The sequence below is a fragment of the Pungitius pungitius genome, chromosome 7 (genome assembly GCF_949316345.1).
Source record: "Pungitius pungitius chromosome 7, fPunPun2.1, whole genome shotgun sequence".
Taxonomy (NCBI): domain Eukaryota; kingdom Metazoa; phylum Chordata; class Actinopteri; order Perciformes; family Gasterosteidae; genus Pungitius; species Pungitius pungitius.
This window is the reverse complement of record NC_084906.1, coordinates 8,289,463-8,316,609: the sequence shown is the minus strand read 5'-3', so window position 1 is coordinate 8,316,609 and position 27,147 is coordinate 8,289,463. Positions and strand designations below refer to the sequence as shown.

Genomic DNA, 27,147 nt, shown 5'->3' with positions numbered 1-27,147 from the left:
CACACACATGTACACAATATACAGCTTTTTTCTTCTTCTTGCTGATGTGGTCAAATAAAATTGCGCAAAAGTCAAATTCATGAAAAAGCATCGGTATGTCCCAATACATGACAATATTGCCGAGTGTAAATGTCTCAATCGAATGTACCACATCTTTAGTATTTTGTCTTTTCTTTCAAAAAAATATTGAAAGTATTAGGGAGTACAAAAATTAGGGAGAAGGATGCAAACATGTATTATATGAAAAGCAGGATTTTACTGTCTTCATGTTATTCCAGCCAACTGTCCAACACTTACCACTACATTACTATTATTAATATTATTTAAAGGAAAAGAAGCACATGACATGTTTAAACAATCAAACTAGTTGGCAATATTTTGTCGATTAACCAACCCACCATTTCAGCTGTACTTTTATACTAGTTTCATTCTTAACAAATGTCTTTCTCCTTGCGTTAAGTAGGTAGCAAAAGTACTTCCAATTTCCACAAATAACACCATAGCAGGGTTAATGTAGTTCCACCAGCGCACAGCGAAGGGCAGGTATTGTTATGCTGCAGCGTTCTGCTTTCCAGCCACAGCATGTGTGGAGACAAAGACACAGCAGACACATGTATATACCTTAATATGTATACAGTATATACATCTATACAGTCTTGGAGGGACAGAGTAGAGACAAAAGGAGGCAGAGAGGTATAGCGAGGTGCTGTGGTATTATGCTTATAGATTAGCAAGATAAAATGCGAGCAGTAGCAGAAATCTTTATGACCACCCGGGGAAACTGCTGACACACACACACACACACACGCACTCCAACACTCACACGCCCACGCTCATAGGGCAGCAGGGAGTTCAGTTGGCCGTGTGACTGACCTGTTAATGTTGGGACGCTGTGCGTCTACCTGCATTAAATTGTAACCCCGCCTCCTACAGCCTAATAATAGCTCCCAGGGAAAGGTCCACAACCCTTTCCTCCCGACGCCCATGCTGCCTCCCCCGCCGCCTCCCCCGATGGCTCGCCCCGTCCCGCTGCCTGTCGACGCCAAGCCGCCATCCACCTCCTCCACCGATGGCGGGGGCAACTCGCCCACCTCCCCCAGTAAGTGCGAAGGATCCTTTAGCTCAAACGGTTCTACCAACTGTGTCCGCCTCTGCAATAAAGACAAGAAAAAATAGAACTAAAGTCCGGATATTTTATATTATTAACATAGTATTGAAATATAGTACTTCAAAATCTAAAGAAATGATTCATAATCTGTGAGAGGCGACTCGTTTTGTGTTCGGATTATATTTGACTTCAGGGTTTAGTGTCGATTTACTGTTGTTTGGCAAAAACACACTCGGTTTGTGCCAAACCTGTTTAATCCTCCTCATGCTCATCAACATATGTAACTATATATAAATATATATATATATACTGCTTTGGTTTGGGGTTGTGTGAGTGGAGTCCAAATGGGTGACATTTGTAACAGGAACGAGATCTTTGTCATCACCAGGACCTACATCTTCTTCATCATTTCCACAAAGACCTTCAAAACGTTATTAATCCGCCAACGACAGTTTCATGGGAGTTTTTGGAGGTCTCTGTGCTATGCTAAACATGGCCTATTCATTTTGGTTTCCAGATTTACAGACTGATTTGAAAGAAGAATAAAGAAAGAAAGAATTATTTGAATCCCAAGTTAATCGGGCTACCCAGCTGCCAAATGTTATGCCAAATAATGAAAAGCTATGGTCCGTTCAGTAAATTTACAGTAGAATCACGTATTTTTGTCAGTGGTTTTTATTACTTTGAAACAAAGTTGTTTGTGAGTCAAGAGCTTTTAGATCAAGTCAGTTATAAAAAAAACACAACCATAAACGCAACACCAACAGTCAACTGAACTCTGTGTGTGTGTGTCTGTGTGTGTGTGTGTGTGTGTGTGTGTGTGTGTGTGTGTGTGTGTGTGTGTGTGTTGTGCAGCCTACTCCACCCCCACTTCATCTCCGGCCCAGCGGTTTGTCAGCGTCGGACCCAGAGATCCCGGCTTCAACATCCCTCAGCAACCACAGGTAACACATACCAATGATCACCATCCCCAGGCCTCATAGCATAACATACGTGAACTTTCCCAAAACTGTATATATATTTGACTTCAACACAGAAACAGCCAATCAGAGAGCAGTGTTTTGTGTGGCCTCGTGTGTGCTTGACAATTAAAGATGGGTAAAAAAGCAGCACTTCCCGTCAGGACTGTAACATTTACTGTGGAGCAGGTGGTCAGTGAACACAACACACCTCACACAATCCTTACTGCGTGTGTGTGTGTGTGTGCTGCTCAGGGTGTGTCGACTGATTTATGAAGAGTGTAACGATTGGACAGCCTTGAACTTAACTCATCCTACACACACACACAGTGTAGTAAGAGGACTGTGTGGTTGGAGTCCTTTGTTGACTATCGGGACATGTTTGATTGCTTCGGTGTGTGAGGGTGAGGGTGTGTGTGTGTGTGTGTGTGTGTGTGTGGTGGTCCGCAATGAACAAGCCTTTCAATTTATTGACTCTGTCACAGGCCAATACACACACACACACACACACACACACACACACACACACTGAGTAGACATGAGCCAGGTGTTTGTCACTGCTGCTGGAAACAGACTCCCATTATTTATTCTTCTTCTGTCTCTTCTGTCGTCCGTTGTCCGCTGGCCCTCAGTTAACAAAATCTCACAACCTGCATTCACGGAAATTGTAGGTCAATGATGAGCGTCCAAATATGGACATTATTCAGTGGAACTTTGGGATAAAGAAGCATGCATTTAGAAAGTGAGGACATCTTTTACAGAGTGGGGAGGTTTTTGGATAGTGGGCGTTTAATGCGTGGAGATTGTTTCTGAGCTAAAAGACATATTTTGTGTCGTGTTTTTTAGTAAGTGAGAATAGATTTGGACACTGAGGACATTTAGGACATTAAAGAAAGCCCATTTCCTTAGGTTCAGGAGATTCCTGTTGTGTGTTTTTAATAATCAACGTTCTTTTGAAAGTGAGGACATTTTGGTTGAAAAGATTAGGAATTGTTTTCTGAAAGTAGGGACCTTTTGGGAAAATTGTGGGTTGTTGACATTTGAAGACTTGATATTACATTTAATGTCCGATTTTTATTACGGTCACCGAGAGAAAGTATGATGTTAATGAAGGTCCTCATAAGTATAGAACTGCAAATTTCTGTATTATGGTTTATGTGAATAAAAGGTACTAAGTAGATTGACAGGGGGAGCCCTGCTGCATGAAAGAGTGTGACCTCAGTGCGGGACACACACACACACTCACAAACATACACTCACACATAAAATCAACATAATGACACACACATAGAAGCAGGAACAAAAGTCACCCTGGGCGGTCGACATTAAGCCTCTGTTCGAGAGAGAGAGAGCCATGGGACAGTACCGAAAACTCTCCCTCCTCTCATCGCCATGGTGACCAACTGGACCGTCTGTGCACTCCTGAGTGTGTGTGTGTGTGTGCAGGTCGTTTGGGGGGGAGTCTGGGGGCGCAGATGGCCCTGGCATTGTGTGAGAGTAGGCATCGTGCCCACATGGGTTGGTGTGATGGTTGCCGTGGGAGACGGTGGTAGTCGCCCACGGAGACGGAGGCAGTGGGAGTGAGTTGGCACCTATATCGTGCCAACCAAACACGCATCACACACAGTATACACACTACTAAACAACAGCCAGCCATGACCTGATCAATAAGTGTGTGTGTGTGTGTGTGTGTGTGTGTGTGTGTGTGTGTGTGTGTGTGTTTGTGTGTGTGTGTGTGTGTGTGTGTGTGTGTGAGTGTGTGTGTCTGTGCGTGTGTGAGTGTGATTATGTTACATCAGAGCAGCAGACGTTTGCAGTGAGGGTGCTTTCCCATCTGTGAGGTGTGTGTGTGTGTATGTGTGTGTGTGCGCATGTGCAATCCTTATCTGTCTCCGTGTCGTATTTGCACACAGTCGTCAAGGTGAAGCTCTTACACACAAACACACACACACACTCTCGGAGACAGGCAGTAAAGGCACCTATGACTCACCCACTCAATGTGTGTGTGTTGAGTGACTGTGTGTCTGTGTGTGTGAAGTGCTGATTCAGGACAAGACAGGACCGGGCAACAAAGGAATACTATCAAAGAGTGAGGTTTATGGTATTAACAATAACAAGCTGCATGGACCAACTTCAGTGGGGAATGAGACAAAAGTCATAAAAGTACAGATGGACTGGGCCACATTCTTAGTTTGATAGTTAAAAACAAGATAACATGAAAAAACAACGGGTTGATCCTCTACCTTTGTTCCCCGTCTTCCTCTTTTCTCTCACTGTATTTCTATTTCACTCTCCTCCTGGGATGAGTATCTACTATCTGAATCACAGCTGTCAGCATCAGTCCGCTGTGTGGTAACGTTACTCCACACACACACACACACACACAGACACAGGCACACACTGTCTGGCCAGTGAGAGTTTCATCTTCTCTGAGTCTTCTCGGGACAGCGGGAGGGAGGAGCTGCAGCGCAGGAAGCGAGTGAGAGGGTGAGAGACACCCGGAGACACTAGGAGGGAGGAGGGCTCCGGCGAGGTAGAAAAGTCCCAGCGTCAGCATGTTGTATTGATTAAAAACTAACCTTCCAGTCTTCTCCTCTATCACTACCGCACACAGACACACACACACAGAAATAGAATTACAACGAGTCAGGAGTGTAGAGAAACCCTGCAACACACAGATTCACACACGCACACAACCACGCACGCACACACAAAACTACTTCCCTTTATGTTTTTTATTTAAACTTTCCCCGTTGTTCAAATTCAAGTTGTGCGTCAATTTTGAGTGTGATGGTGTGTGCTCTTGTGTGTGTTTGTGTGTGTATCTGGGATGAGGTGCAGAGCAGGACAGGGAGCAGAAAGCGATGAATGTGCGGGAAGAAAGTGGAGAGAGGAGAGTGGTAGAGAAGGTGGGGTGAGTAAGAGGGGTAGAGGGGTGGAGGGCGATGTGGATGCCTTGGCAAATATAGTCACGTCCCGGGCCGTCTGGTTGTCCCTGGCAACCAGACAGGATGTAAGATGGGGATGAACTTGAACTCGGTGGGGCCAGTGAGGAAGAGGAGGAGGAGAGTGAAATTCATGAAACATGAACGATGCACATATGGTGATCGATACCAGCCTTTCAGAGATGGAAAACACTCAAACACACACAGAGTTCGGTGATAGTGTAAAGATAGAAAGTATCATAAACCTGCAACCAGTGTTGTGTTTGCGGTCCCAAATAAGTATCGGTGACTCCCTGTGAGCCTAATCCGAGATTCAAGAAAAAGCAGAGTTGTCAGGAATCAGGAAACGTTTATTGCCATTATATGTTAGACATACATGGAATTTGATTTGGCACTCGGTGCAAGACAGTACGACAAAGGACAACAGACAACGTAGTGCAGCAATAAGATAAAAATAAGAATATAATAAAATATATGCTATGGGTTAGTACGCAAAAGCTATGGGTTAGTAAGTTGAGAAATAAAGATGAAATTAAAAATAAAGATAAAGTGCACCACCTTAACAGAAAGTGACAAGTGATGAAGTGAATGTACATGAGAGTGAGAGTCAGTCAGGGGGGGGCCCGGGCTCTGTTGATGAGCCCGACTGCCGAAGGAAAGAAACTGTTAGTGTGACGGAAGGTCTAACTCCTGATGGACCTCAGCCTCCTGCCGGATGAAAGGAGCACAAACAGTTCATGTCCGGGGTGAGAGGGGTCGGCTACAATCTTTTTGGCCCGCTTCAAGGTCCTGGAAGTGAACAAGTCCTGGAGAGACGGCAGATTGCAGCCGATCACCCTCTCTGCAGAGCGGATGGCACGCTGTTACCTGCCCTTGTCCTTGGCTGTGGCTGCAGCGTACCACACGGTGATGGAGGAGCAGAGGATGGACTCGATGATGGCCGTGTAGAAGTGCACCATCATCGTCTTTGGCAGGTTGAATTTCTTCAACTGCCTCAGGAAGAACATCCTCTGCTCAGCCTTTTTGGTGATGGAGCTGATGTTCAGCTCCCACTTGAGGTCCTGGGTGATGATGGAGCCCAGAAAACGGAAGGAACCTGTAGGCGGACTCGTCCCCACCAGAGATCAGTCCAATGAGGGTGGTGTCATCCGCAAACTTCAGGAGCTTGACGGACTGGTGACTGGAGGTGCAGTTGTTGGTGTACAGGGAGAAGAGCAAAGGGGAAAGAACGCAGCCTTGGGGGGAACCGGTGCTGATGGGCCGAGAAGCAGAGACGTGTTTCCCCAGCTTCACGTGCTGCTTCCTGTCGGACAGGAAGTCAGTGATCCACTTGCAGGTGGAGTCGGGCACGTGCAGCTGAAAGAGTTTGTCCTGCAGCAGAGCCGGGATGATGGTGTTGAAGGCAGAGCTGAAGTCCACAAACAGGATCCTGGCATAGGTTCCTGGGGAGTCCAGATGCTTGAGGATGAAGTGGAGGACCATGTTGACAGCATCGTCTACAGACCTGTTGGCTCTGTAGGCGAACTGCAGGGGGTCCAGGAGTGAGTCGGTGAGGGACTTGAGGTGGGACAGGACTAGCCGGTCAAAGAACTTCATGACTACAGAGATCAGGGTTACGATGGGCCTGTAGTCATTCAGTCATTCAGTACTATGATGCTGGGCTTCTTGGGAACAGGGATGATGGTGGAGGCCTTGAAGCAGGCTGAAACGATGCATGTCAACAAGGAGGTGTTGAAGATGGCGGTGAACACAGGAGACAGCTGGTCAGCACAATGCTTCAGGGTGTGGGGCGAGACTGAGTCCGGTCCGGCTGCTTTATGGGGGTTCTGTCTTTTAAAGAGCTGGTTAACGTCTCTCTCCAGGACAGAGAGGGGCGGTGGGGGAGGGAAGAGTAATCCAAAGGTGTGAGCCACTGATGGGTCGGAGGAGGGAGGGGTGGTGCAGTTGTGGCGGATGGAGTCAGGACATTGTCTTTCAAATCTGCAGTAGAACTCATTCAGCTCGTCTACCAGGCGGAGGTCATTCATGGAGTGTTTTTTTTTCAGGGTTGTAGTTTGTGAGGTGTTTAAAGCCTCTCCAAACTGAAGCAGAGTCATTAGCTGAGAACTGTTGTTGGAGTCTCTCAGAGTACAGTCGTTTAGAGTCTCTCAACGCCTTGCTAAACCTGTATTTAGACTCTGTGTACGTAAGTCTTTGTCCCCACTCCTAAATGCCTGATCCTTCTGCAGACGTAGTTTTCTGAGATCCGCTGTGAACCAGGGTTTGTAGTTGTTATAACTCACCGTGGTGCATGATGGTACACAGCTGTTCTCACAGAAGCCGATGTAGGAAGTTACTTTGTGAACTCATCCAGATTGTCAGAAGCAGTCCTGAAAACATCCCAGTCTGTGCAGTCAAAACACACCCGAATATCCTCTAGCGCCTCGCTGGTCCAACAAGCTCATCCTCTGGGAAGCACGAGGGGAACTACAAGATTTCCTGGAAATCGGCCTGGCCTTTGCTTCCACATGCAAAATTGGAAAAACTAAATTGTGTGTAAATTTGAAGAATTGCAAAAGGGTAAAGGAGTACATTTTTCTCTTTTCCAGTAACCACCAGCAACAGACGCATGAAAGGGATATTGCATTCACAAAGATGAATTTAATTTATTAACTGCCCGGAGAAGCCTCAATTTAATTTGATTTGAATCACACAAGGATTAATTCTTTTTACAAATATCTTTCAAGACTCTTGAACTCAAAGGCTATATGTATATACAGTACATACATGGAGCAACAAGATGATATTTCCCAATAGATTAAAAATCAATTGTTCCCAGTCCAGACATTTTGTGTTAGGACAGCCGAATAAGGCTGTACAAGAGATATTTTTGGGTGGTGCAGATTGGTTTGGTTCTGACTCCATGAGACTCTGTGTAAACATGTTTTTCTGTCTCCCTCCACAGTGGTACCTGGGATAAGGACTCCACCCCTGCCCCTCCACCCACCTGTACGACAGATCGCTGCATCCTCCTCTTCGACCCTTGACCTTTGATGCCAGTTGCGACAGAGAGTCCCTTCTTGCCCTGCCCCTTCAGCCCTCCAACTCCTCCCTCTCTGCGCCTGACTCCACCCCTACCAGCGCCCAACTCAGCAGCAACAGCATGGCTACAGCAGATCAAACGCACCCGATCCCGGTGTTAAAAGAACCCATCTGTAAACCGTATGTCACAGACTTCCCTGTAGACGCATGGTTTGTAGGTCGATGTCCATTTTAGTGCCAGACTCCTCCCCCTCCCACAACCCACAAGACGGACCAGTTTTTGTGAACGCCGCTAGCCTGAATCACAGGGCTTCGCCTCTGGAGAAACAACATTATCCTCTGCAGAGTGTGCATCCAGTGGACTTATAACGGTACAATCCCCTCCACCCCCCATCCAACCCCCCGTGCCAGTGGTTCCTGATGGCTTGGGGTTGGTTTGGTTGGTGGGATCGGACGGGCTTTACCATGGGAGGGGTGTTACCTGGCTCATATACCAACAGCTAATACCCACGACCCCCTCATAGATGTCCGAGCCTTCACAGCCTCCACGGATTGACTCCGTCCTCCCCCCCACTTGACCATGCCCCCCTGGGTGGTGGCACGAAAGGGAGGGAGGGAGTCAACGAGGCTCTTTCCAAGGACATGGACCAGTGCTTTATGGAAAGAGCCCACCTGATGGGAAGGTGATGCGGGTACAAACCAACGCCCTGCCTGTTTCACAGAAAAAACATGAACTGCAAATGGAAGGGTCACAGGTGGTTTGGGAGAAGGTGGGGTGGTAAACGTGGGGGGAAGCAGGAGTTTGTTGTTCATGTGAAGTGTTGCAACCAGACGCTGGTGGATCCAAGCTGGTTTATCTAAGAAGGCTTTGGTTTCATGGCTCATTGATATTTCTCTCCTAGGCAGTCATTTCAGCTGGTCCCCTCCTCTTCCTCCTCTATCCATCCACCAGTCTGTGTGAAGCTACAGCATACAAAGGGTGGGCAGAAGGCTCTGGTGTCCGATATGCAGCAGGCAGACAGGAGAGAGAATGATGAGTGACTAAAACTTTACCAGTGGAATATTGATCATGAGGAAAGTGCAATTTTGTTGACTAGCTGTTGGATAGTTAAATATCTTTGTAAGATAGCTCATTTAAAACAGTTGATGAAAAGTATATATGAACTATATTTTTCTTCTTAGTCCGTTCACACCTCTGGGACTCTAAAATATTGGGGTACAAAAGACAACAACACAGCATTGAACTCGAAACATAGCCTTGGGAGAAATAAGAGGAGCGGTTTTCACACTATTGTCTATTATTTGTGGTTAGTTCATCTTGTAAAGCTGTTAGTTTGGTAGAACAAGAATCCCTTTAAAGAAATATCATTTTTAACAATCACTTTTTTGTATTTCTTGCAGCTTAAGCTTTTTATTTGGTTTGAAAGAAGAAAAACGCTTAACTTATTTTAATGAGCACATTGTTTTACTTTAAAAAATAAAAAGAAGCTATTTGAATTTCTCATGAGGCAAAATCAGGAGAACATATAACAAGTGAATTTAAGTTAAAACGTTTTCTCCCGGTTTCTGCGAGATAATCGTTAACGGGTGTTACCCGCTGATTGGCTGGGTCTCATAGAGGTCCTATCCAATCAAAAGCACTTATTCCTGCAGTTGGCCAATAGGCCGTGTGTGTAATCAGGGGGTGTGGTTAAGTGATAAAGAGGCAGAGCAGAGGGTAACTCTCTGAAAGCTTTCGTCCACAGACAGCCGGGCGCTTCACATGCAACCATTTTATTGACCATTTTATTTTTTTTCTTCCTTTCCTATACCTTATATATAAATATAAATATATACAGTATATACACACACACACACCCAAACACACACACACACACCCAAACACTCTTAAGACCATCCAGCGTCAAACAAAAGTGAATTTAAGTGAAAATGTTTTTTTTTAAAAGAACAAAAAAATCTGCATGTTCTAGTGTTAGTGACAAATTTTTTCCATAGATGATGTAGTTAGTGAGATAAAGACACTATATTGTAAATCCAACATGAGGCACTTGCCAGCAGCCATCTATCAGTTTGGCCCCGTCGAGGCCTTTTCTATTGCTCTCCTTTACAAACAACCAGCTCTATTCTCGGCACATCTCCATTTCAATTTTCTACTTCCCTCGCTCACCCCTTACTTTTTCCTTCAGCAACAGATCAATTCTGCTTTTTGGATGATAGTAATTCAAGACTTTCTCTCTTTCATCTGTACGTTATTAAATTGCACGAAAACAATTGTTCCTCATGAATGTGCCTTGAGCTACGGTCCAGTCCTGGGAGGTTGCACAAGATCCAATGTGGAGAGTCTTGCTTTATCGTTATTCTGCTTTGAACTTCTTAATTCGTCGTCAGCACCTGCAGTTTTGTTGGTAGTTGAAGCAATTAACGTCAAAGCGCTGAAGCCGAAGAGGAACGCTGGGGTTACCAGAATTACTGACTGGTAATCTCTCAGTTTTAAGAGATCTCAGGCCTTTGCTGCACTGCTTTCTGCCCCCCTTGCCCTCCTTGCCCCTCACCCCATCCCCACCTGCAGTGCTGAGCAGCGACCTCACAGGTGAATGCTACATCAGCTACAATCAGGTCAAACATGTTCAGGTACCTGCTAACGGACGACAACACAGGGAAATTTTGTGAAATGAGCATTGAGTCTGAGGTTGTGTTATGTTGAAAGGACTAATGTGTAGATGCTGTTTGTCTTATGTAAAAACAACATGAGGTTAACATGACTTTCTCAGCTCTTAGCTATATATCAGATGTAGAAGCGAAAACAATTCATAGTAATTAGCTGTAAAAACATTTCTAGCTAATGTCACAGCTTGAAAGATTCCATCCAGCTTGCTGCTAATGTTATCTTATACTCCAGCAGCTAAAATGGTTTGAGGGGAAAGAAGGGTGACCACAGTGGGTGACATTTAGGAGAAGAGAGATGGGAGTGTGCACATTCACGGTGGTGGCCTCCAGTACGTCAGTGTAACAAACACGAGTAATAATACTTGAAGTATTCTTTTCTGCAGACTTGGCAAAATGCTGTGAAAATCAGTTTTAGTCTAATTTTGCCTAAAAAGCTTAGTCCCTGTTAGATAGTGGTTTATTTTAGCAGGTAAAATTCTTTATTTAGGTCAGCTAACCATGAGTAGCTAAACTGGTCATGTTAGTAACTGGCTATGCCGTTGAGGTTAGCTAACTGTTGAGCTTAGCAGCGTCTTTGGGTGTGCTATCGGTTTGTTTATTACCTGGTCCCTAACAGTTATTTGAAGAAGAAACAAAGAGTTTATGGTCTGATGACTTTCGTTTAAATTATATATGTGCTGTGCTGATACAAAAACAGGAAATAGATGGACATTAAAACACATTTTCTCACTTTTCCTGTTATTTGCACTTAAAGACATTGTACTCATTTCACAAAATTTTGTGATGTCAATATAGACAAGGCAGAGCTTGTAACTTCTCACTAGCTGGTTTGTTAAGTTAACCAAGTTAACCCCCATCCATCCCATTGATCCTAGCGTATATCTGATGGGATGACTTTCATTTTAAACCCTTCCTTTTTACATTTTTTTGTTTGTTGGTTCTTCTACTTTTTGTTCCCAAAAAAGAACTATGTGGACATAAAATATGCAATACCTGCTTGCACTCACTTTTTTGTTCTTTTTAACTGCCATTGTTTTAGTTTTTTTCTTTCCCTTTACTTTCAACCAAAGTTAGCGTGCATGCAACTGGCATCTTGCTCCGTGGTCGGCCCCTAAAAATTGTGAAGCCAACCCCGCACCAACGCTGCAGCAAAGCTGAGCCACCATCGTTTGGGGAATTCCACTTCCTTCCTTCCTGTTTTTAAAATCTTCCTGACGGCTGCAATATTACATTTGGGTCTCTCTTTCTGAAATGTCTTTTTTTTCATTATTTGTTTGGTCACGAGCAAGCCTTAAACAAGTCCAACTTCTTCTCCATCGCACAGAAAACAGTTTATTAAAAAACATTTTCGATGACGTCCAGCATTTTAACCACGCCCCGCCCTGCTCAGCAGAGGTTTTAGTGAATAAATTGTTCACCTGTTCTGTGTTCAGTTTGTCTATCAAATGTAATGGACAGCGCCGTGACGCCGCCAGCTGTGATGGTTTAGTAGTTTGCACTTGTGTGGGTTGTGTTTCCTCCTAGTGTGACATGTTTGTTTTCGTCTCTGTTCTTGCCTACCCTTTAGCCATGAGTTGGGCATTACTTCTTAATTATCTGCACTAAATATGAAATAAATGACAATAGTGAAAAAGTATTACGTTAAAAAAATAATTAAAAAAACGGGGCTTAAAAAGAGCAAAGGGAATTCAAAAAAATATTGCACGGACATTTTTTTTTTTTTTAAGTGTCACAAAAACCTTGTGAAACAGCCTAGCATCTAATCAGCGACTTTTGGCTGGGTTCTGTGTAAGATAACGACAAAATTGCACCCTTTTTAAAGAAAGAAAAAATGAAAAAGAATATAAAAGCAATAGTTTGGGCAGTGTGTTTTTTTGTTCTTGTGTTGTGTGTGTAATTTAGTTCTGGTACAGCAGCGAAGAGACGCAATGAAGAGTTAGCTCTTAATGGACGGGAGGGCAGAGCAGCAGGGCCACAAGGCCGACTGGGAGACGTGTTTGTATGTTGTATAGTTTTATTAATTACACTGATTTTAAAGCTGCCCTATTTTATAATGCAGGACTTTTGTAACATTGATAAAATGAGGAAAAACTAGTGTTGTGATTTTTCTGATTGTTTGTATCGAGGCCACATTACTAGAATTGGTTTGGTTTGTTTTCCAGGAACTGGATTTAAGTTGAAAACTTTCCTGTTTCCTTATTTTTCCTTAATTCTTTTCTTCATTTTTGCTTTCCTTTTTGTATGTATTTAAGGACATTTCCTCTGTTGATGGTATAGCATATTCCTATACTTAAAAAGTATGGGGCGCTGTGGTGATAAGACCATTGTAAATGGATGTTACAGTATGCTGTATGTTTTGAAGGTTATTTGTTGCATCAGTGTTGATGAAGCTACATCTAGGTAATTCTGAGGAAAATTGGTAAGAAAAGCAAGCGTTTTTTATGCATTTAAAAATTTAGTTTTTAGGCAGGAGACAATGACATAGCCAGCCAAAGGATGCCCCTACTATAAATGCATTTAGGCATCTTTTTTTGTGTTCACCATTCCATGCAGGAAAATAAACAGCTTGATTATGCAACATGATTCTTTTTCTTTTCCATCTGTTTCTTTATTCACTGGCCCACAATATCAAACTCGCCTCCTCTTCTTTCTCCTCCTCCTCCTCCTTCTTCTCCTTCTTCCCTTCGTCCTCCTCCTTCATCCCTCCCTCAGCCTGGAGGTCCACTCTGATCTCTGTCCATCTGCACATCCACCGCTTCATTGCATCACATTCATCAGCAGCAGATAACCGTCCGAGGTACCTCAAGACAAACAGTATTTCTGGTATGATCAAAGTTTCTGCTCATTTCCTGCATTCCCTTCTAGTATCACAGCTTTTATCATAAGATATATTAACTCACTTACCTCAATACATAATCTAAGGTGAGGTGCTCTTAACTCGATTACCCTGCCGCAGAGTAGTAGTACTTCCTTTAGGTGCTCATCAAGGTCTACACTGGACATTTTCGTCCTCGTTCAATCGTCCTTATCAATTCTACATTATTGTACAATTATTTGCTCTTTAGAACGTCTTTAAAGCAGAAAAGGCCCCCATATCAAGACATCCAAAGAACTTAAATTCAATTTGTATGATTTGTTTTTGCTTGAATAATTCACTTAAAATAATCATTAATTAGCGACACGTTCTAGCCTGGAAAGTGAACAACTGAAAAATGGGACTCAGACACGTTCTGTGTAGGCAAACTCTCCATCCTTTCAAACTCATGTTGCCTCAACCTATTTTCAAACAAACAAAAAATTGGTTGCAAGTCGAAAAATACCAAAAACTCTATGTTATTTTTGGGGAATGTATATTTAATATTGCTAAAGGATTCTAAAATGTTGCTGATTGTCTAATGAAATGGTGAACCCATAAAATACAACCTGGTTTTGAATGTTAGGAACTAACAGCTATTATTTTGTGAGGAAGGGGATATTCCCAAAAGCTTTTGTTTTGCAATATAAGTTTCAGGTGCAAATTAAAATAGTGAAAAGGCGCGTAGCCTCAATGCTAAAGCCGAGGCTTCGAGATGGCTGCAACGCCTTACTCCGCTCACCCTGAATCTAAAGAACTCCAAAGCTTATCAAACCAGCGATATTAGCGAAAGCTGGAGAGTCTTGCATTTCCCTACTTCACTCCCCGCCAAGAGCTGATTTGGCATTTAAATGGAATTCTGCCGCTCCATAAGGAAACAGGGTTGAACGAAGGCTGAGCTTTTTAATGCTAGCGCCCTTTTTTGTTTTTCACATTTGTCCAAAGTCTCCCGGGGCTTCCCCGAAGAGACAAATTCATCGCACCAGGCCGCTGTTTGAGTCGACCGTTTTTTGAACAGGGTCTGAAGGTAATTGAATTTGAACAGCTTAAACGTGAAGAGGGGCAGAATTCTTCAGGCTTCGAACCAGGGTATTTTTAATCCGCCCATGTACACTTTAAGGACCCGAGGATGTGAATAATGGCAACGCTGAACGTACAGTAGCCCATACTTGTAGAACAATCATTGAAGGAACTGCACGAGAGCTTCAGTGACACCTGAATCTAGCTGCTTTTTATTTGCTCGACACCCGAGTCAAATCCTGTTGTTGTCTTCGGCAACGGCAGGGCACGAGGAAGACATCCTTCAGGGCGACGGAGTGTGGAAATGAGTCTCAATGGCAGCCCTTAATAGAGATGAAGGAAAGTCATTGGACAGGGAGGCAGGTAACACTGAAGCTGCTCTCCAGCAGTCAACTGTAATCAATTACTGTTCTTTGTGCAAAGATATTTATTTATTCTTTTGCAAAACCATCACACGGTGCTAATTGTTGAATCAAGCCAGTGAAGAGGAAGCAAGCTGGGAAAGCTTGCCGCCATCATGCTTCCCCGATAGCGTATCAGCGCATAGCAGTCTAATCTGCATGAGAACTATGCACTGACAAGACATCCACGCGGCTCACGTGTGCGCGCCGCCCGCGGGGACTTTGGTGTCTAACTTTGTGAAACACATCGGCCTTTGCCTTCTTTTACAATCCGTATTTGCGTTTTCCAGATCCCAGCTTCCACGGACCAAACGAGTCCTTCAACAAAATTGGAAAAATAAATGAAAAATAAAAGAGAACCAGCATATTACGTAATATATTTAAAAAGATCAAATGTAGTGCCTGTGAAAACCTGTATTATAATGCTCTTCTGAAAACCGAATATAATAATTGTTTGTAACTGTTGAAATTTCTGACCACCAGTAGCCTTTGCTGTCTGTCAGGCCACTCTGATTATAGCTAATGTACAATAATCATAAAATGTAACTGCATGCTCTTCCATAATCGCGTAGTAAACTGTTACAATGACACACAAAAAAGTTACAAAAACCAGATTGTTTTGTTACTATTCTTGGTTACTCTTTCTTTTCTTTCTTTTTTTACCTCTCCTCGTATGCCTCAAACCTTTTTCTGCTCACCTCCTTCATCCGTCCATCCTCACACATGGGACTCTTTCATCTCCGACATGAAAACACCACTGAACACCTCCGCGTGTCGGTTTATTGCCATCAATTTGATGGGTGTGCCACCATGATGACTGCCCCGGGGCAATCGGCGGACAGCTGCTTCCTCTCGGGTGATCCTTTTTTTTTCCCAACAATTTCCAGCTAACTTTTAACATCAGCAAGCACCTGGCTTGTCTGGCTCTCTGTAACCCTTCCTCCCTTACCCCCCGCGTCCATTGACCAGCAGACTGAGAAATCTTTGCAAGGGCTCTGGGTGAGTGCTCCTTCTTCTTCCCCCCCCCCGGGCAGTTTCCTGCAGGAGATCGAATCGATATCTGTTTTTTTTTTTGCAGTGCTCAGCACTATCCGGGACAGAATACCCCTCCCTCCCTCCCTCCCTCTTTGAGCCTCCACTGCGTCTCCCTCGGCTGGACATCAAATGGGCCGCCCGCTCCTCCAGGATGAGAGAGTTATAGAGAACGAAAAGTAGAGGGAGTCGCAGCGACCCCCGCATCAACCCCCCCCACTCTCAGTCTCTTACCCACCAATTTCCTCTTCCCAGTCCCCGGCCAGCTGGGGTCGATCGGCTTGTCTAGCTCACCTCCAGTGGCTCCTCTCTCTGTTCGACTCGCAACCTGTCGATGCAGCCCGGGTCTTTGAAACCAACAGTTTCTTCGACTTGTGGATCTCTTTTAGGGCAGAAAACTTTTTGCGATGACCAACTTTGTTGATGACCAGACTGTTTTGCTACAGGACTACAGGACCACTGATGATGCAAGTTCTGCTTACACTACTGTTTTCAGAGCAAGGTGTAGTGTTTTTCATAGTCCAAATATTTCTTGTACAGGCCCAATTTTTTCTTCACTACTTCTGATAGGAGATCTAGTATTACCTATAATCATTAGCCAATACCTCAAAGAAACTATATCAGTACAGAAATTCCAAGATATGTTTCTGGTAAAAATTCTTTAGAGGAAAGCAATTGAAAATGATCTAACTATCTAAACGCCCAACCTTTGGTCCTTCTGAATAAAGTACAAATGTTAGCATCCAGAATTCATTTGTAATTTCAGCCAAAAGCTAACAGCCCAGATCTGCCCACATTTCTCTCTTGTTGATGTTCTGAATTTTCAACCCGGTCAGCAGTACCGATAACCGATCGTCTCCATTAGCATTTTCTTTGTTGTCTTTCCAGAACTCTCAATAAAAATAAAAAAAAGTTCTACTATATCTAACCCACGACAATCTCAAAAGGGGGAGGGTTTATCTTTATCTTTTCCTCCCGGGCACGCGTCCTGTTGCAGTCTGAGTCACACGTTCCCAAAACATTCCATCATCCCCCCTTCTCACCACCCAAATTACCATGGAAACCCAACGAAACGTCAGCCATCAACCTCACCCTCATCCTCACCCAGAACGAACTTAAACCTTGTGCCTCTACAACTCTTTTATGGGACAGGGCGGTGTTTTCTGCTGCCGCCGACATCGACGTCGCACCGGTCCATGACCCGGTGTTACATATTTGTTCAATGTTAACTAGTTCCCATTAGTTGTGTCCGGTGCAATTGTTGTTCTTCCTTTGTGTTCTGAAGCTGTGGGTTTGCACTGACTCTTTTGATTGTCAGTTCTTGTCACTCTGTTGTTCTGTTTTTTGGTTGTTGTGTTCTTCCCTTTCCGGCTGTTATTGCTTTCTTTTAAACTGGTAAAGTGTTGGCCCGTCACTCTTGGCCCCATTAGTGATTCCATGTCCACGCAAACTCAATTTACTGGAAGCAAGATGTGCATTTCCTATGCAACAACGACAAAAAAAATAAAGATGCTAATGCTCTATTGACCGTCTGTGCTTTGTATTCATGTGTGTATTTATATATGTCGTACAGTGAATGTCCAGAATTTAACATTTCAGGAATGAAGAGTAAAGGTCTGTTGTGGCAGAAATTTACTTTGAGATTATCTATAGTTCAGAAAAAAAGCTTTCAAGCTTGACAGTTGTAGAGGCTTTCCACATATTAACGATTTATATCTTAATCATGGGATGGAGTATTTACAAATTCAACTTTATTCATAAAGATATGACAATCATTTGAATATACTGAGTACAAGTAAACATTGAAAAACAAGTTAAACTGCATCGACCCAGGGAATAGAGTTTAACTGCAATACGTTTCAAGGAATGTTTTCCCAGCATTGTTGCATCTTGATACCTTGGCTGATGTAATCCCACCCACCTCTCCATGGAGCTCAAAGACTGTTGCTGTGTGATGTTCCCCAAAGGTAGATCCCTGTCCCTGGCTGCTTGCAGTGTTCAATCGGCCTTTGATCTGCGTCCTAACAGAAACACTCTAGCTCTAATCTGCCCAGATCTGCTGATGTCAGCCGTCCTCATAGAGACAGAAAATGTGTGTGTGTGTGTGTGTGTCTGTGTGTGTGCGTATGGTATGGTATTGAATACCACTAAAACCGTTTCACAGCTCAAGGATTTCTGGGATGTCTAAGTGGATGAAGGAGAGCAAACCAGAGAAGAACGAATGTTGGTTTTAATGGTCAGAGATAAATTCATCAGGAGAGAGAAAAGTGACATTAGAATCTCCCAATTAGATGTCATTTCTTGTGTATTCCATGAAAGGTTAATAAGTTAATAGTGTACATGTATCTCATTTTAGACCGAACCGTCAGGGTGATTCCCTAGCTTGGCAAGAACTGGCTTCAAGCTGCTAAAACTGGGAGATGGCCTTAGCACCAAATTTGGCACAGATCAAACAACTTTTCCTCCAGCTCCAGGAGGAAGACATTTCAGGGTTTCAGCCCAAAAATGTTGGATAAATTTGGTGAAAAAGTGAGTTATTCTCTCATGTCACCGCTCAGGATGACTTACAGTAACTGATGAGACTTTAATGTATCCAGTTTGTTAGTTTCATTACCAAAGATACCAACAGGCGTTTTAGATTCACATCAGCCTCAGCTGCACTTTGTGTTTGCTACTAATTAGATAATTTTTGTTTTAATTAAGATGCTAAACTTGATGGGAATGATCTGCAAAAAGATTTGTATTCTAACTTGGTCATCGTTAGGATGCTAACTGATGCTAATGTTAGGACTTAGCTCGAAGCCATCGCAGAGATGCTAGCCCAACTCGAGAGTCTCGTTGTTCAGGTCCTTCTGAAAGTGACGCTCTTTAATGTCTCTCAGATGACTATATTATATTAGCAAAAGGTGTAACAGCTCTTAAACTCCACTTAACTGCCGCCATACAGCGGTTCAGCACTTTACAGGATAGTAAACGCCTCGTGACAATAATCTATATCGGTAAAACAGTTTGTTCAGCGGATGGGTGTACAGACAGCTGTGTGTTTACAGCCTGACTGAAGGATTGGTTAACTGACAGGTCAACATTGTTCCTCCGTGATGGACACACGGCTGACTGAAGGCCGCCTGATTTGGCCGGCCGATATATCAGCGTAACTCTGTGAGTGTGACCGTCAAAGTATTTAAAGAAGCGAAACCACAGACATCTGCTCCTCTCTCCCGGTGAGTTTCCACACCTTTCGGTCTTCCTCCCTCCCCCCCCCCCCCCCCCCCTCCTGTCCCGCCTGTCTGCCCTCTCCTCCCCCAGCAGTGGTGTGCGTTGTGTTGTTTGTCAGCTGGGCTCAGATTCTCCCCTACGCGCTGGTTGGAGGGCGGGGGTCCGCCTCGCAATCTCGTCCTCTCAGTTTTCAGGGAGGGAGACGACCGCAGAGGAGCGTGAATAATTCAGCCAGCCGCCAGCACCAGGCATCGCCTTTCCACAACACGCACACACACACACACACACACACACACACACAGCGTGACCTGATATGCTCCCCACAGCAAAGAGGCTAAAGGTCAGCAGGTCAGACTTGGAAACTGAACTTGAGATAAAACCACACCCTTTAACTAAGCGGGCAGTGGGTAATAATAATAATGATAATATTAAGGATAAAAATAAAAATGAATGCTTGGTTCTCACATTGAAACCCCCACTATTTAGAAGTTTAGTATGTCGGATAGTTTGGATGTGTCCGTGTGCAAACAAATGTTGAAGTTGCATCACTGGAGTGGAAGTTGAATCGAGGAAAGACCTCTAACACACACCTGTGAGCCCATCATAATGTTCCATTTCACTATACATTTATAGCATTTGTTTAAATGTTGGTATCAAAGTCCCAGAATTTTTACACAATACTGTTCTACGTATATTTCAGAATAAAAGTCTTATTATAAAAAGGGATTCTGTGTACAAACTTTTATTTTTGGACTGATGGTGAAAGTGTTTAATTATGAAAAAAACAAATGTTTTCATGGCCAGGTAATTATCACTATAGTTTTGATACACGCAATATGTCACACATATGTCACAACATATTGTATATGATACAAAACTATAGTGATATTGCAGGGATGATTTCAATATACCTTTACAGGCTAATCTGCACCGAAAAATGGAAAGACCTTGAATCCATAGAAGATACTTTACATAGTCGACACATAGCCTTCCTAGAGTTTGAAGTGCCAGGTACGATAATTAGCTTTGACTATTTACCTTTTAGTGGTTATAGTAATATAAAAAATAGTAAAAGCACAATTGCAAGTATATATACGTTTCAGCTGAAACATTTGTCGAAAGGAGGTAGAAGTGTAGTTGAAGTGTGCAATGAATCAGTAAAAGCTTCAGTTGAAACATAAGCACTATAGTTGAAGTGACTGCTGCAGTTTACACTCACGCATCTTTAAGTGTGTGCACTGAAAGGCTGTGACCCTAGACAGCCTTTCAGTGCACACACTTAAAGTTGCGTGAGTGTAAAGTTGCAAATATAAAGGTAAATACAAGTTGGTGTTGAAGCTGCAAGCTATTGAAGCATTTTTTTAAATTTCACCTTTGAAATGGCGTTGAAGTGTATGAGCTCAAAGAAGTTGAACGTTTAGGCTGTGACAATGGCACTAGAGTAAAAGCACTAAAACTGAAATAATAAGCCAAGCAAAGGAAAAGAAAAGGAAAAAATCTTCTTTTCTTGACTCCCAAAATTAATTTCTGATCTGAACAATGATACAATTTTGCCAAACCTCAGGATAAAATTGACAGAAATCACACAACTCTGTACACAAACCAGGCTTTGTGCACAATATGACTGATCCGTTTGTAATGAGGCTTTCCTGAGCAGATGCTTCCTCATTCAGGGCGATCGACCGAGCAAATTAATGCAATGATGAAAGAAAACATATGGAACAGATGAGAGGATATGGAGATGAGGACTTTCACAGCAATGGCCACAAGGCCAACTGAGCCAACGCATTTCAACAGATGAGCTGTGCCTCAACCATCACTCAATGTAAACCTTCAAATGATCTACAGTGATCTAGGATCGTGAGGTGAGAGGATGATGTGTTTTAGTCCCCCATGTGGAGGAGAGCAGTAACAGGTTTGCAGTCCGTGTTAAAAGGAGGTCTTCATGGCTCACGGTCGGCAGAGCACGTGGACCTCCTTTGTTCCTCCTTCACCTGCCACGGCAGCATGGGAGGCGCATTGATCAGGCCGGATCAATTCTTTGTGGAGAATTCAATAGTCAATCGCTAGTTGAAAGTGGTGAAAGAGGTTTCCCATCAAGGTTCCGTGTCACACCTGGTAGTTACATCTGTATTAATCAAGCACGAGAAAGAAGAACCAAAACTGGAATCAGCTTCCTGCGGTACAGATGCTGAGAATGGGGTTGACTTTGGGAATGGATATTGGATTTACTTCTGGGTTCACTAGGGTTGTGTGTGTTACGGTTGGGAAAACCATTTGGGTGTTCTGCTATGGTAGTAAACGTGTATTTAATGATACTGATAAAATAAGAGTGTACTTAAAAGCAACCTAATTAATAAAAGTCAAGGTGTAGTCTTTAGTACAGAGATGTGGTAGAGGAGCACTCTCCAGCGTTTTATTAGATTGCGCTAAACATAATATATATGTCTCTAGAAGGGAAAACAGTCATAGCAATTATGCATTTGGTAGAACAATACAAGCAGCTTCTTGTTATGAGTAATTACCAAGAGTTTAGGACTGCCTTGGAAAAATAATCCCACTAGTAACTAGTAACTAAGCACAACACTAAAACTCACTAATAAAAAGCTGTTATGTTTCCTGACTCTGACTCTGTATGCGACAGTTTGTGGTGTCTGCACTGTCGACACCTGCATCCCCAGCAGCCAGTGAATAATGAGCAGACGGGACAGTGTGGGCCGGGTTAATGAGGAGCCGGGCTGCAGGGAAACCACCAGCCCCGGGTGGGGACAAGCCTGACGGACACATGGCTGCAGGCGGTGCTGTGAGCCGTGGGAATGGCACAGGGAGCTTTAGAGGAAGGACGCACGCAGCCAGGCAGGAATAAGCGAGTCCAATGCATCTGAGCTTTTGTATCACTGTCTGACTGGTTAAATGGGTTGAAACAAAGAAATCTACCAGATCAGGTTGTTGCAAAACGGTACGAACAGAAGAGGGGGGGCCAGCGCAGCCTTTGTCAAGGTTAAAAAATGGTCTGTCTTGGTTCAGACGCCTTTATTCCCAGAATTATAAAAAATGCTTTTTCTTTCCATCTTGATAATTGCGTTTATCAATTGTGTTGATAAAACATTGGCTCAAAGATCCCTCCGGTTCCTGGGCTGTGCTCAGTGTGGAGACCAAAAGCAGAGCCAGAAGAGAAGGAATACTGGACTTACATCCATCCAGTGGACCCAACATGACTCCTAATGACAGATCAAGGTGAACGACAAGGTGATAATGTGTCAGTGTTGTGTTTTGCTCCTCAACTGTGTCCTAAAAACTTTCAGCTCGGTATTTTCAGACTTTAACATCCAGCTTTCAAGGAATTCAAGTTTTGCCAATTTGCGCCATCCTTACGGTCGCCTCATGCATTCACATTGAGCTGCGGTAACCACGGTGACACCACCTTAACGAAGGGCCACGGACACGCCCTCCTGATTTCCCCTCAGCCACAATGAAAGACCAATTAGAGGGGGGGATTAAGGCGCTCCACGTCCACGCACACAAATTAGCATTAATCAAAGAGTAGTGTGCCTGTTTGTGTCTGTGTGCATGTGTATGTGTGTGTGTGTGTGTGTGTGTGTGTGTGTGTGTGTGTGTGTATGCTCTCCGCTGTGAATAGGGATGAGCTCCTGGCACAGTGTGAAGTCATATAATTGCTGCTGGTGTTTCTGATCAATACCACACCCACCTCCATGCTCAGCCAATGGGAGCTGGCCATTAGCAGGTGTGTAAGTGTGTGCGTTTGCTGGAGGTTGATCAATGCATGAATCTATGTTTGCAGCCAAGATTAAAAACCCAGACAAGAAACACAGGAACAGGTCGCTTGACATACAAAACGAAACAAATGCAAGGGTGCAAACTGTTGGTCTAAACTTTCTAGTGTTGTGAAACCGTGTGCAAGTGTTGAAGAATCGTGTCCTCTTTTTCACGGAAAACTGCTATTTGGAAGTTTTCTATATTAAGTTAGCTTGAAGGATCGGTGTGAAGCCTTCTATAAAACGCCACCATGTTATTTTAGATAAGTTTCCGTGTATATAACGCGGTACACAGTTCTGGTAATAGCAGCGACCTGTCTATCACAGTAGCCCCGCCCTTATGGTCTGTTTTTCTCTAAATGGACCTTCAATTACTAAATAAACATCATGCTGCATTGAAAAAGACTAGAGATATTGAGACCATCAACTCATGTGTACAATGTACTGAGGGAACACATCTAGAGAGAAGTTATTTTCTTACAGACTTCCATACAACCGTATACAGTATACAGTACAGGTAACGGCAGAATGCAGGTATGTCTTCTATAGATCTTCAGTACACTGCAATGTGAAACCCAAACCCAAACTGTATGTATACGATGCAGCCCCCTCTCAGTGCTCTGATATCAGTATCATGTTCAGAGATGAGTTAAAAACTCCAGAATCCGTCCGGAGGAGTTTTCTGACAAAGAGCTAATAATCCTCCTCCTTGGTCTCCTTCAAGGTTCTTCAAACAGAGGAGCGGGTCGAGGTTTAAAGCGCCTGATCTTTTTAATATGATTTTATCTCCCTGCAGAGGAGACATTTACTCTGACAGGTCGACGTCTCCCCTGGGGAGGAAACTTACCCTCCTCCTCCTCCTCCTCCTCCTCTTCCTCTCATCCCCTCCTCTCTTATTATCTGAAGTCATGGTGACTCTCTCCCCCCTCCACATCCTCTCATCTCTCTTGTTCCCCTCTCCTCCAATACTCACCTTGATTTACAGACTGAGCCTCCTGTCTTCCTGTAAGTGAGCGGGACGTTCTTCTTCACTTCTTTGCCGTCCCTTTGAGCCATGAGGCATCTCGCTCTACCCGTCTTCGTGAAACCACACAGGCAAAAACAAAGCGTGTTAAAGTGTGTTACGCGAGTGTGTTCAAAAAGCTTTCTCAATAAAAACCTTTGGTTCATTCTTTTAGTCACGTAGGTGTTTTTTTCATTTGCTGTTATTTCTTTAGTGGCTTTTCTGTCATGGTGTTTATGGTTTTCCCTTGAGTGAGTGTCTTTCTTTCCATTTCTTTTTTCTCTGTCTTTTTAATTGGTAACTGCTAAATCAAACCGAGGTCACACGTGTAGAAATGTAAGTTGAAATCAAATACACAGCCCTGCATGGATACTGTTGAAACCTCATATCGCCAGAATGATTCTTCAGACCAGGAGGCATGTTTACATTTGCATCTTTTTCACTTTGAGTGAAATGTTGAGATGGGAAACAATTTTATTTTCAAATATTAGTATTTATTTAAATAATGTGTAAAACACACACACACATGCTGTGCAGCTGAGCTGTGAGTGCCACCCAGTGACAGACCGAGTGTGAATATTGAACTGACTTATCTGGTGACACACCAGGCTTGACTGTCCAAATGAACACACACACACACACACACACACACACACACACACAGCAGACAGGATTATAGAGTGGGGGAAAGACCAGCGCTCTGGGATTTCTTTATTTAGTAGACCCCCTCCAGCACACACACACAAACACAGTGTATACACACACACACACTGACACACAGCGTGAAGCCTCTCCCTTATCGGTAAAGTTTCCTCCTGCGCTCCGTTCCGACCGACGCAACTGTAATTTCATGCCTTCTGTGTTTCCCGTGCCGACACTGTGTGTGTGTGTGTCTGTGTGTGTGTGTGTGTTCAGCTATCAACCACCCAAAATATAAACCCGGTTGATTATTATTCAAATGTTTTGTCTCATACCTGCAGGGACATGAAAACACGTATGGACATTTGAGGAAAAAGAAGGACACAAATACTAAGCACAAAAGTCTGATGGTGAACCAATCAGCTGCTTCCCCAGCTAGAGTGTGTGTGTCTTTTAATGTGGACTAGACTGTACACTCACCTAAAGGATTATTAGGAACACCTGTTCAATTTCTCATTAATGCAATTATGTAATCAACCAATCACATGGCAGTTGCTTCAATACAATTAGCGGTGTGGTCTTGGTCAAGACAATCTCCTGAACTCCAAACTGAATGTCAGAATGGGAAAGAAAGGTGATTTAAGCAATTTTGAGCGTGGCATGGTTGTTGGTGCCGGACGGGCCGGTCTGAGTATTTCACAATCTGCTCAGTTACTGGGATTTTCATGCACAACCATTTCTAGGGTTTACAAAGAATGGTGTGAAAAGGGAAAAACATCCAGTATGCGGCAGTCCTGTAGGCGAAAATGCCTTGCTGATGCTGGAGGTCAGAGGAGAATGGGCCGACTGATTCAAGCTGATAGAAGAGCAACTTTGACTGAAATAACCACTCGTTACAACCGAGCATTTGCAAAGCATTTGTGAAGCCACAACACGCAAAACCTTGAGGCGGATGGGCTACAACAGCAGAAGACCCCACCGGGTACCACTCATCTCCACTACAAATAAGAAAAAGGGGCCAGTTGTTCAAAACATTTAATCTGAATCAAAATTATCCGCATTTGGAAATCCCCTTTTTTCCTATCCAGGATCAGGTAATCCATCTTATTTTTATGCCGGTTTTTCAAAGCAACATTGGACTGGATCACTCTGATCCAGATACACAGTTTTCAAGATTACCAAATCCGGATTACAGTGCTCTAAATGGGACAACATATCACAATGGGCCAGTTGTTCAAAACATTTAATCTGGATCAAAATTATCCGCATTTGGAAATCCCCTTTTTTCCTATCCAGGATCAGGTAATCCATCTTACTTTTATGCCGGTTTTTCAAAGCAACATTGGACTGGATCACTCTGATCCAGATACACAGTTTTCAAGATTACCAAATCCGGATTACAGTGCTCTAAATGGGACAACATATCACAATGTGGGCTATGTAAAGAACAGGTAGAAGTAAGAGCCAACATAGGGTCACTGTAAGTGTTTATTTTGAGCCAAAACACAAAAATAACATAAACATCCACTTCCATTCATAATTTAACTTTAATTAAATTATATTAAATAATTACTTTTATGACCCCTCATCTGAACCACAACAAATAAAAAACAAATATACATTAACAAATACATAGTGGATATTTTGAAAACATCTTTAAAAAATAAAATGGCTAAATATCCAATTGTTAACGAAATAAAGAATGTTCAGGGTTCTTCTTCATCTGAGGAGGAGAGACCAGCATTTCCAAGCCCTGCTTTTAGGAGGCGGATCTGAAGTTTCGCTTTGGTTTGGTCAGCTTGATTTGTTCCTCTGCCAGGAGTATCTGTGCTTCTGCTCTTTCAGTTTCTCGTTTAAGAAGTGATTCATAGGCATCATCATTATTATTCGGCAAAGGATGCTTCAAGCCTCTTTTCTGAGCTCCTGTGACTGCTGGCTCTACCAGTGAGGATCCAGGTTGTTCTTCAACAATAGGGCTGAGATCCAGAATGAATGTTTCCTCTGCATTAGGAAGAACTGGCTCACTTTCCTCTACAATTGTAGGCTCACCATCCCCTACAACACCATGAACCCCATGCAGAGCTTTAGAGTTCTCACCTCCAATAATGTCCAGAACCACATCTGTGTATTCACCTTTCTTAAAGGGTTTGTTGCCTGTTTGGGTGTTTTTTGCCTCAGCAAGGTCCTTCGTTGCTCTGGCCCTCAGATTCTTCCATCTAAATTTCACTTGCTCCAAGGTCCTCTTCTGGCCAGACCCCATTGCATTTACATTCTGGGTGATTTCAACCCAAATGTCTTTCTTCCTTTTGTTAGTCACCATTCCACCTGCAACAGAGCTTCCTACTATTGAGGCATAATGGCACTTAACACCCTCCAGCAGTGCATGGGTTTCTGCAACAGTGAAATTAGGTCCTTTTGAGTCCATGGTTTCACCGCTTCTGTTGTAGTGAACATAGTATTTGTAGGCCTTGGGCATGATTGATTTAATTGAACACAAGCCACAGCA

At 43.4% G+C, this 27,147-nt stretch overlaps 1 protein-coding gene across 5 annotated transcripts in view; it reads left to right on the top strand.

Moving 5' to 3' along the window:
• nfia (nuclear factor I/A) overlaps positions 1-17,530 on the top strand; it is a 127,790-nt gene extending 110,260 nt beyond the window's left edge. For all 5 annotated transcript variants that reach the window (XM_037469873.2, XM_062563397.1, XM_037469872.2 and 2 more), the window contains 3 exons: positions 934-1,099; positions 1,964-2,052; positions 7,957-17,530. In XM_037469873.2, coding sequence (XP_037325770.1) covers positions 934-1,099; positions 1,964-2,052; positions 7,957-7,971 — 270 coding nt within the window. In that variant the 3' untranslated portion in view covers positions 7,972-17,530. The remainder of the gene's footprint in view (positions 1-933; positions 1,100-1,963; positions 2,053-7,956) is intronic.
• Positions 17,531-27,147: the final 9,617 nt, after the last annotated feature.